Source organism: Poromitra crassiceps (assembly GCF_964638095.1).
Source record: "Poromitra crassiceps genome assembly, chromosome: 2".
Lineage (NCBI taxonomy): Eukaryota > Metazoa > Chordata > Actinopteri > Beryciformes > Melamphaidae > Poromitra > Poromitra crassiceps.
Window position 1 is genome coordinate 2,058,718 of NC_139624.1, and position 12,163 is coordinate 2,070,880.

The 12,163-nt window shown below is 42.6% G+C and overlaps 1 protein-coding gene across 1 annotated transcript in view; it reads left to right on the plus strand.

Moving 5' to 3' along the window:
- Positions 1-245: 245 nt before the first annotated feature.
- The window catches only part of cand1 (cullin-associated and neddylation-dissociated 1), a 128,744-nt gene continuing 116,826 nt past the window's right edge, over positions 246-12,163 (plus strand). Inside the window, exons 1-3 of the mRNA XM_083652168.1 lie at positions 246-479; positions 7,463-7,538; positions 7,680-7,747. Coding sequence (XP_083508294.1) covers positions 412-479; positions 7,463-7,538; positions 7,680-7,747 — 212 coding nt within the window. The 5' untranslated portion in view covers positions 246-411. The remainder of the gene's footprint in view (positions 480-7,462; positions 7,539-7,679; positions 7,748-12,163) is intronic.

A 12,163-nucleotide genomic window follows, 5' to 3' on the forward strand; every position in this document is an offset into this window, starting at 1 on the left:
GTGCAGCATGCAGCAGCGCAGCGATCACAACAATAGCAGAAGATGAAGCAAACAGAAAAACAATCTTCAAATGATGATAAATTATAAAGTGCAAGTAAAAGCCAAGCCGTGTGACCTGTGACCCCTCTCCCTGCGTGCTAACCCCGCCCCTCTGCAGAGAACGGGAGCTCCATTCAAACACACCGAGCCAACTCCGCCAAGGGATGCGACAGACCGCTCTGTAGCTGGAGAGAGAGACAGACAAGCAGAGCAACAGACTGACAGGGTTATCTCTCTGTAAACAGTCAGAGCGACAGACAGACAGAGCCACAGACGGAGCAAAAGACAAGCAACACACACACACACACTGAGCACAGTCTGTTAGCAGGAAGCTAACCCGGCTAACGGCTAACACAGGCAAGCAGCAGCAACATGGCGAGCGCCTCGTACCACATCTCCAACCTGCTGGAGAAAATGACTTCCAGCGACAAGGACTTCAGGTGACGTAACATGTTTATTGCTGTTGACTGTTTACTAAGGTGTTTACTGTTTACTGAGCGAGACATCACGTTAGCGTGTCAACGTTAGCTAACAGGGGCCAAGGCCTCCTGGAGCTAACGTTACCTAGCCTGTTTTCATGCTGTGGCTGTCATGCTAGGCTAACTGCTAACCATAGACTGCATGCTAACCCAGCCTGTTGTCATGCTAGGCTAACTGCTATCTGCCACCTGTCTGATGGTCGTTGCGTTACTAACAGAGGATGTCTGTCAGTTTTGACAAGGCTTTATTATTGATGGCAACATTAACTTCTAGTTAGCCAGCTAATCTAGCGTTAGCTTGCTGCATTAACGTTAGTTCATTAGTTTAGTTCCCCGTGTAAACGTTAGCTGTTGCACTAACACAGCTACTCTTCCTGGGGTCCACATACAACCCCAAAATGCATAACGGTACATATTAATAAATAAACATAAAAATGGAAAAATAAAATGACAATGGACAAATGTAAAATCACAAAGAGGAGGAAAACAGACACACAGTGGTAACGTTAGTATGGTGAAGAAAGAGTGTTGTCTAGTAATAATCATTATAACAGCACAACACTAATCTCTATTATTTAGTAATATATAGCTCAATCCAGCCATTCCCAACTGGTGGGCCGGGGCCCCCTGCAAAGGTATTGCAAGTGGGCCACGAAATCATTTGCAAAACATTATGAGTTACCATATAACCAGTAAAGAAATGTATTTCTTTCTGTTTCATCTACGTTACAGTCAACATTTCTAATACCCACATACTGTAGGCTACATCCACAGGCTACAGTGAGAGTAAATGTGAAATTGACAGCACACTTACAGGGAATGCGTTGTCCTCCACGGTGTCGCTGTCATAATCACCAAATGAAAGGGCTGTTTGACAGCAAAGTAAAGTGCTGAAAGTATCAAGTAAAATGTACAGACATTGATTTATTTAGGTGAGCTTTCTTTTTTGTGGCAAAATTATGTTTTTGAGCGCGACCCCCATTCACAGAAGCAGAGACGAGCTCGGTTTCCTCAGATACCACTTTCATACAGAGACGGTTCTGGTTCTGGCTCTGGTTCCGTTCAGGACTCTCAGAACCTTGGTGCTTTCTGGCGAACCAGCCCGCGTTCACACCAGTTTAAGCGGAACCAAAGTGGGAGGACATTATTCGGTAGTCCTCCTTCAGTTTTTTTAGTTTATTCATTATTTGATCTTGCGTTCGAGTGAACCCAGCCTTGGCCATCTCTTCCGCAAGTTCGCCATACGACTTGCTCTTTCTTGTACTGCTTTCTAGCTTTTCTTTAAATTCGGTAAATGCCCAAATTGCCACTAAACATTTGGTTTCCTCAGCAGAGCAGACCACTGCAAATTATTTTTCTCCATGTTGTCACTGCCTTCTTTCTTCTCCTTCCTGCTCGTTTTCACAGTCTAGAATAAGACACGCCCACTGATGATGTCACGGTTCCCAAGGAAAAACCAACTATCGGGTTCCGAACCAATTATTTTTTCGGTCTGAACGTGCCGGCCGGTTCAAATTTGGGTTCGGGAACCGGAACCGGCACGGAGCCCTGCCGGTGTGAAAGCCCTATGAGTAGCACCTTCCGGAACTCTTTCCGGATATATGACGTCATCATGTCCCCTCCACAGTCCCTTATGCGCCGGTAGAGTTCCCCGCCGCTGAAACTCCCAAGCAGTCTAAATCAGAGATACACACGTATTTACAAGTGTCACAGAAACATTTCAAAACCACCTACCAAAGCAGAAGGGTTCATTGCTTCTCGGCGGCGTGGTTTGAAAGCTCGATACTGCTAATAAGTGCCTCTTTTTATCCGAATTCTGTGCTGGTGATATTATTTTTTCGCAAATGCCAAGATGGCCGCTGTGCCTTCTCTATCGCTGTGTCTGTCATGCAAGGAAACTTAATATCACCTAGCTACCTAACTAGTAGGGATGTCACAATATATCGTCCCACAATATATCGCGATATCAAAACGTGACAATATGTATCGTTGAGATGAAATCTCATATCGCGAGAAAAAGAAGCTGAACATGGTGGCACTGATCTGCATCTGATTGCATGCTCGCTCTCCTTTTCATTGCTTTGTTTGAACAGACGAGGGACGTTACAGACGCGGAGGATGAAAATGGTGAAATTACTCAAATTAGCGTGGAGGATGCCCCCTCAACTTACAAATCGATCGCAAAAAAATATTGTTAAAATATCGTATTGTTATCGTGAACGCAATATCGTATCGTATCGTGAACTGAGTGTATCGTGACACCCCTACTAACTAGATACTTGATTAATTAGGTATCTCTTTTTGATATAGGTGATTGAAAAATAACTAGTTTCAGACGTCGTCATGCTTGAAGGTAGCATCGCACGCGACAGGTCGCACTGGTGCTGTTTCCATTGAATAGACAGACTTTTTCTGACCAAGCTTGATCAAGTTGAATCCCAAAGTATTTAGCAATAAATTAGTAAAACGGCATGGCTGATGGCTGTTTTCTCTAATGTTACACTTACTTTTATAATCCAGACAGGTCGAGGCTTCACAGACTAACGTTTCGTTAGCTGTTTTTACACTTTTAATTTGAAGGCGAAAAAGGGAAATGGTACGTGTGAAATGATAGAATTGACAGACCAGTGTCAATTCAATCTACTGTCACACCATTTCCCTTTTCGGCCTTCAAATTAAAAGCGTGAAACGCAGCTAACGAAAACGTTACATTATTCACAAACAAAATGGTACTTAAGTAATGACAGCTTATCATTTAATAAAGCACGGTTAAAACGAACTCCACTTAACACTTGAAGGTCTGCCATGCTGCTATCCTGGCTGTGTAGTCCTGCTTTGGGGCGGGCGGAGCGGGTTTTCTAAAGTAACGTTAACGTTCGTTGGCAACCTAGCCCGGGCTGCTGTCCACATTACAGTCTGGTAGGATGCTTCCTAGTATCCATCAAAAGTGACTTTCCTGACACCGTACAAACAACTGGCCGCACTAAGTAATGGGTTATGCTATTGCCTATTCTAAAATAAAAACGAAAAGAAAGTGATGGTGATGTTTGTTATTTCTTTTGCGGGGGGTACTGTGGGCGGCGCCATTGCCAGAAGTTTTGGGGATAGCTTTGTTCTTCTTAGTCAAATGCAAGCGTCGCAAGGTATTATTATGGGATATCCTAACCCACCAAAGGTACCATGAATGGTTCCTCGAAAATTGGCCAAAACCAGGTACCTAGAAAGGTTGCAAATTCAGTGAACTTAGTTATGTATCAAACTGGTTTCAGACAGCCTAATTACAACTTCCCACCTAGAAATGCCACAATATTGCTCCTTCACTTGAGAATTGGACAGGGCCTATGTGTTCTTCCGTGTGCTTCTGGCCAGAGGGGCGCTGTGGAGCGCTATGATGGCTGGGCGCAGCAGCACAAGACAGAATGACGGGTATATTAAAGTTATTTATTAGCAGCATCAAGCTTTCAAACCCCACTGTCGAGAAGCAATGAACCTTTGCAAGCAATGAAGCTTTGGTAGGTGGCTTTGAAATGTTTCTGTGACACTTGTAAATACGTGCGTATCGCTGATTTAAGGTCCTTACACATCGGGAGCTTTTTTTTTCGTCCGATTAATTCGAACGTCAATAATTATTTTCCGAACCCATATCAGTCAATGCAACCGTGCATACCAACGGCAAAGTTTCGCTGAGCGTTATTGCGGCGTTTATTTTTTCGGACCAAGGTCGATTTTTCAGAAATTCGCTTCCGATGTGTACACATCTGTTGCTATGATTGACAGGTGGGTCAAAATTTGCACAAGGGACTGTGGAGGGGAGATGATGACGTCATATACCCGGAAACAGTTCCGGAAGGGGGCGGGGCTACTCTCAGAGCTGCTCCATTGCTCCTAACTGGAAGCCACTGGATGCATTCTATTGTGGGTAGCCCACTAACTATCAATAAGTACCTCATACAACCCAGAACCATCCCTTTCAAATAAAAAGTGCTCAGAGAACACATTATTTGGCCTCCTGGTACTGTTTACGCTCGATGTGGCCTGCAGATATTTTTGAGATTTTCAAGTAGGCCATGAGTCAGAAAAGGTTGGGAACTGCTGTCCTAATCTATACAATTACCAATATTGATTCTTTATAATCTAATTAAACTTATTGAGAGAGAGAGAGAGAGAGAGAGAGAGAGAGAGAGAGAGAGAGAGAGAGAGAGAGAGAGAGAGAGAGAGAGAGAGAGAGAGAGAGAGATCCCTTATCCCATGGACACTATCCTACCCCCTATGATATGTCACTTTAAAGGAATTTTACTTTGTAATTTCACTTCATAATTGTTTACAATTTCAGATTGTTTTCTGTTTGCTCCATCTTCTACTATTGTTGTGATCGCTGTCAAATTCCTGATTTCTAATATGATTACTCACTATGGCTATTAAAATGATTCTCAAACCTTGAATCTTTCACACACAGGAGAAGTAATAATGATGATGTCATGTACTCTGCTGGTGGCTGTCTTTCTGATGATGAGTAAATATATATAATATATATATTATATATATATTATATATATACTATATTAGGGATGTCCCGATCCGATCACGTGATCGGAGATCGGGGCCGATCACGTGATTTTTAGAAGATCGGAATCGGGGGGAAAAGATCGGGAGTAAAAAAAATTATTTTTTATTTTTATTTTTTATTTTTTATTTTTTAAATTCAACAAACATGACCATGTTCACGTCTTAAACTCATCCTGAGGCCTTAGTTTTGGTTTTAAATTACATATCATCATTCATTTATTTAGTGTCGCACAGAGCAGAAGAATTTACCAAAACAAACGCATTTCCTGATTTACATTGTTATTGCACTATTCTGCACATCATTTGTTTTAGTTTACATGGTTATTTTGTGGTGCACCACTGATAAGCTTTATTTTATTTTGTTTTAAATTTTGAATCCATGTTGGATATAATGAATATACTGTTAAATAAAAAAGCCATATCCATGTTGGATATAATGGATAGTTAGTTGGATACTGTTAAATAAAAAAACAATCTTAAGGGTCAACTTGATTGCAGTTTTTTCTTTTCTTTTTTCTTAATGCATTGCCGAAAGATCGGATCGGGAAAAATCGGTATCGGCAGATACTCAAAATCACATGATCGGGATCGGATCGGGAGCAAAAAAAATGTGATCGGGACATCCCTATAATATATAATATCACAGGAGAAATGCCCATTCTGCGCCACTCGCCATATGTTGCACAGAAGAGTTGTGGAAGTCTCTGTGCAAAAGGCATTTTAGGGACAGAGAGGAGCGAGAGCCGTTTGGTGCAACGCTTTAGGATCCAGAACATTTGCTATGATAGACAGATGCTGTGTGTATAGATATTAGGGATGTCAACGGTTACAATATTTTCTACACGGGACGTTCTGGCAGCGTGTAACCGGCCTTTTTTTTTAAACCGCATTTCCATTGCCATGCTTTTTTTGGACCGCATTTCCAGTGACGTTACTGCACTTGTGTGCACACTTTAGTGTCACGTAGGGCTGCACAATTAATCGTATTTTCATCGTCATCGCAATATGAACATGCGCAATAAACACATCGCAAAGACTGCCTGAAACGCAATGAATAACAAAAGTGGTTTTATTTACATGCGTCATGCATTCACACTCAGCATCTGATCATTTTGTCTTGTGTTGTAAATCCAGCGTACACCTTTCCCTTGCAACAGTGCGCTCCGCCCCCCTGCCAAAGCCCAAACACGCTGTGTGTAGTTTCAGCTAGAGTCAGTGTGTATTTCATTTCTTTATTCAGTGGGCATAGGCTATGTTTTGGGTCTATGTTAGCATTATTAAAGCAAAAAGACATAGGAACTGTATAGCTATATGCATACTTTAATATTTGTTTATCGCAAGTTGTATCGTCATCGCTATATTGAACAATGTTATCGCACATCGCAGATTCTCCTCATATCGTGCAGGCCTAGTGTCACGTTAAAGTTATCATCTGTAGTTTACAGGCAGCATTATCACCAGCACTAGCGTTAAAAAAGTTTATTTTGGATGAGAAATGAAACACAGTAAGACAGACGTGTGGACCATCCAGCCCTATGTATGTGTGTATGATTTAGTTGGATACACTACCGTAAGGGTGTTTGTGGGTGTGTGAATGTGTAGGCGTGTGTATGTACGGTATATATAAACTATATCTGTAATGCTAATGAATACGCGATGTAGAAGTCAACATGGAAACAATACAAAATTGTTAACAAAAAAGAATTGCAACAACGCAAATACAAGGGCCAAGTAATGCACACAATAGCCCATTAGCGGCAACAAAGAAGCACAAAGGGCTCTCAAGTATGCTACCAAACATCACTCTGGAGCGAAAGGTGCACTGAATCAAAATGCTCACCACAAATAAAGCCTAATAGGAAGCAAGAGCGAGTGAGGAGAGCCTGCCTGCTTCTGAGATGCCTCTGGTGTGAACCAGGTGTAGACAGTAGGGGTGTAAAAAATAATCGATTATAAGATGCATCGCGATGCGGACCTGCACGATTCTGCATCGATTCACAAATGTCAAAAATCGATTATTAATTTTATTTTTATTTTTATTTTTTATTTTTTTATAATCAAATAAAATATAATGGAAGTACATGCAGTTGTTTATTTTAATTATGGATCATAATACAATGCAATTCTAAATGCACTTTTATTTTAAAAGTAGCCACACAGTGAGAAAAAAGAAAGTGAGAAAAAAAATCATGTATTCGGGAAAAAAAGTGATGCATCGATTTAAGATGCATCGAGATGCATCAAGATGCATCGATAATCGTTATCGAATCGAATCGTAGCCCTCTGAATCGTAATCGAATCATGAGGCCAGTGAAGATTCACAGCCCTAGTAGACAGAGCTGCTACCAAACTGAGTATCTCTCCCTCTCCCTCTCTAGGTTTATGGCTACTAATGACCTGATGTCTGAGCTGCAGAAAGATTCAATCAAACTGGACGACGACAGCGAGAGGAAGGTCAGTGTGGACTGGTTCTCCTGGGGTCTACCTCGGGCTGGTCCATATGGCACCTACACACTGTAATGTCTTTCCACCATGGCCCTTCTGTCATATCGATGTCGCCAATGTTACCTGATTGATTGATTGATTGATTGATAGGTGGTGAAGATGATTCTTAAACTGTTGGAGGACAAGAACGGAGAAGTTCAGAACCTGGCTGTCAAATGGTGAGAGAGGACACACACACACACACACACACACACACACACACACACACACACACACACACACACACACACACACACATCATACTGTATGTCTTGAGTCTGTATGTTTGTTTGGTCCTGTGTGCGTGCGTGCGTGTGTAACGTTGGGTGTAGGGATGGAAACTTCATGCATTTTCCTTAACCGTTAGTTGCGCACCTTAACAATCAGTTAACTGGTTATTGTTAACATAGTTTCTCTCCCCCAACCCCCTCCCCCAATCACGTCTCGTCTTTCTGTCAGTTCAAGTTCTATTTAACCTCACAGTCACACATAGCTGCATATTATTTATGTGACATTCTTGGCATAATTCACAAACGAAAATAATAATAAAACTATAATTAGCCTAAAAACAATAAGGCTCACCTCCTTTGAACAGCCTGTCCTTAATAGTCATTTGAACAAAGGGGGACGTGAGCGCCTGGGTCATGAAACCCCTCTCCGTCCACCACGCTTCTTTTCCTCCATAAAGCAAGGCTTCTGTGTTATTGTCTCTGCACGCACGATGCCTGCTCCAATCGCCTAGTATTAAAGTCCAGCTGAACCCAAAAATGACTTTTCTTTTCTTTTAGTTCAAATACCTGGGTATGCAGTGCACCTATTTAATAATGTATGCAAAACAAATCACAACAATCTAATTTCTTTAGTTTTTCACACTTTTTCACATCAAAAGTTCATTTTTCAAGATTTCATTGATAACAGTAATCTACAGTTTGCTGACGTCACCTAGTAGTACTATCAAATTTCTACCCCATTTCAACCAATCATATCACGACATGGCAGCTGTCAATCAAATCTTCATTTCAGGATAATTTTCTCTTCCAAATGAAGTGGAAAATGGCGCCTAGTGCCTGTCGTCTGGCAGAATTCCTATCCCATAAACAAACTACTAACTTGGCCAATTGTATGAAACATGAACAAAAAACAAAAACAATAATGTCTAAGAATGCAAAGAAATGTAACTGGCTCGTTAAAACGCGCATTCCAGGAATATTGTATTTACAGAAATAGCGATAAAGGCGCGCGCTTGAGAGCGTGGCTGTCAGGGGTCGCCCCTCGGAGATTCCAGGCGGGCGGGCAGCACCCATTCATCGGATTGTCCGCTCGCGCCACACGAAGCAGCTGCCTGCCTGGTACTCCGCGGATCCCACTCGCGTAGCACGACAACACACTGAATCCCACTCGATTTGGGGGTGGAACACGCCATGATTGGCCAATGCCAAAGCCAGTCCCCAGAATTGTCAAATCAAATCATTGACACCCGGCATTGTGCGGCTTGTGGTCCGCCTCTCAACCCTGTCATCTCAGACAAGATTTGTTTGAGTCTCCGACACTCGCGCATTTGCATTCGCCTCCGGTTCACTTCGACCTTAATATTTAGCTATAACTTTTATGAGTGACAGCGTCCACAATCAGCGTCCAGCGATAATGAAACGTAACGTGACATTCAGCGATGCTCGTCGGGGAATCATATATTGCCCCTGGAGTTGAATTTTGAGAACGGCGTCGCAATGTTAAATGGAGTGTAATCTTTCTATGATGTTGCTAGCGCGAGCTTGCGGCTAATCTTAGCATCTGTTTTGTTTCATGTCGTTTGCTCAATTCACTTCCTACTTCCTCATGCATGCATGACGACCTTCTCACGTGACCACTCCTTCTGTTGCGCTAGCTGGGTGAGGTACGCCCTCTGCTGGACTGGTATAATTAACACACTGAGCTATGAAGACTGAATTGATGACACAAAGTAACAATGTTGTCGGTCAAAACAGTTAATTAATTTTAATCGGTTACGTTCTTAACGGCAGTTAACCGACTATCGGTTAATCATTAACATCCCTAGTTGGGTGTGTTTGTTTTGCCAGCCTGGGCCCTCTGGTCAGTAAGGTAAAGGAATACCAGGTGGAGACCATTGTGGACACTGTGTGTATGTGTGTCAAAGGAACACGGCAACATTTTGGGATATTGGTCTATTTGCCATATTCCCCCCATAGTAAGAGGAGAAGATGGATGCCTTTCTCTTCCCTGTGCTTGCATTAGAAAGTGCGTTGCACCCCTCCTGCTAGTCAGCTTAGCAGCTGAATGGCAGTAAACGGTACACGAGCCTACCCCCGTCCAGTCACCAAAAATACATATTCCAACAGCGCCATAAATTAAAGCTTTAAAGCTTAATTTATGGCAGGGCGCTTGACATAAGAGAAATAAGAGTCGCATGACATTTTAAATTGATACTTCAGCGACAGGTTTCAGTTGTCTCCACGGTAACAGCAGCCCTCCAGCAAAAGTCCTCGGCTTCACTCCAAAAGCCATCTGAGGAGCCACGGGTTGTTTTCCTCTCAGTTCAAATCACTGTAAAGTAGGGATGCCATGATTATACATTTTAATGGTACGATTATAGTCTGAGGAAAAATCATGGTTTCACGGTTTAACGATTATTATGCATTAATTTATTCCACAACACTGGATAATTCACGCCACGATGAATTATGATTCATGATTCATGAATCATGAATGAATGAATTCACCACCCATGATTATGTGTTTACAATTTTCACGCTACTGTTAGTAGATGGGTTCACTACTTTACAGCCTAGCCTGTGACTCCTAGCTGTTAGTAGATAGGTTCACTACGTTACAGCCTGTGACTCCTAGCTGTTAGTAGATAGGTTCACTACGTTACAGCCTGTGACTCCTAGCTGTTAGTAGATAGGTTCACTACGTTACAGCCTAGCCTGTGACTCCTAGCTGTTAGTAGATAGGTTCACTACGTTACAGTCTAGCCTGTGACTCCTAGCTGTTAGTAGATAGGTTCACTATGTTACAGCCTGTGACTCCTAGCTGTTAGTAGATAGGTTCACTACGTTACAGTCTAGCCTGTGACTCCTAGCTGTTAGTAGATAGGTTCACTACGTTACAGCCTGTGACTCCTAGCTGTTAGTAGATAGGTTCACTACATTACAGTCTAGCCTGTGACTCCTAGCTGTTAGTAGATAGGTTCACTACGTTACAGCCTAGCCTGTGACTCCTAGCTGTTAGTAGATAGGTTCACTACGTTACAGCCTGTGACTCCTAGCTGTTAGTAGATAGGTTCACTACGTTACAGCCTAGCCTGTGACTCCTAGCTGTTAGTAGATAGGTTCACTACGTTACAGCCTGTGACTCCTAGCTGTTAGTAGATAGGTTCACTACGTTACAGTCTAGCCTGTGACTCCTAGCTGTTAGTAGATAGGTTCACTACGTTACAGTCTAGCCTGTGAATCCTAGCTGTTAGTAGATAGGTTCACTACGTTACAGTCTAGCCTGTGACTCCTAGCTGTTAGTAGATAGGTTCACTACGTTACGGTCTAGCCTGTGACTCCTAGCTGTTAGTAGATAGGTTCACTACATTACAGCCTAGCCTGTGACTCCTAGCTGTTAGTAGATAGGTTCACTACGTTACAGCCTAGCCTGTGACTCCTAGCTGTTAGTAGATAGGTTCACTACGTTACAGCCTGTGACTCCTAGCTGTTAGTAGATAGGTTCACTACGTTACAGTCTAGCCTGTGACTCCTAGCTGTTAGTAGATAGGTTCACTACGTTACAGTCTAGCCTGTGACTCCTAGCTGTTAGTAGATAGGTTCACTACGTTACAGTCTAGCCTGTGACTCCTAGCTGTTAGTAGATAGGTTCACTACTTTACAGCCTAGCCTGTGACTCCTAGCTGTTAGTAGATAGGTTCACTACGTTACAGCCTGTGACTCCTAGCTGTTAGTAGATAGGTTCACTACGTTACAGTCTAGCCTGTGACTCCTAGCTGTTAGTAGATAGGTTCACTACGTTAGTCTAGCCTGTGACTCCTAGCTGTTAGTAGATAGGTTCACTACGTTACAGTCTAGCCTGTGACTCCTAGCTGTTAGTAGATAGGTTCACTACGTTACAGTCTAGCCTGTGACTCCTAGCTGTTAGTAGATAGGTTCACTACGTTACAGCCTAGCCTGTGACTCCTAGCTGTTAGTAGATAGGTTCACTACGTTACAGCCTGTGACTCCTAGCTGTAAGTAGATAGGTTCACTACGTTACAGCCTAGCCTGTGACTCCTAGCTGTTAGTAGATAGGTTCACTACGTTACAGCCTAGCCTGTGACTCCTAGCTGTTAGTAGATAGGTTCACTACGTTACAGCCTGTGACTCCTAGCTGTTAGTAGATAGGTTCACTACATTACAGTCTAGCCTGTGACTCCTAGCTGTTAGTAGATAGGTTCACTACATTACAGCCTGTGACTCCTAGCTGTTAGTAGATAGGTTCACTACGTTACAGCCTGTGACTCCTAGCTGTTAGTAGATAGGTTCACTACGTTACAGCCTAGCCTGTGACTCCTAGCTGTTAGTAGATAGGTTCACTAC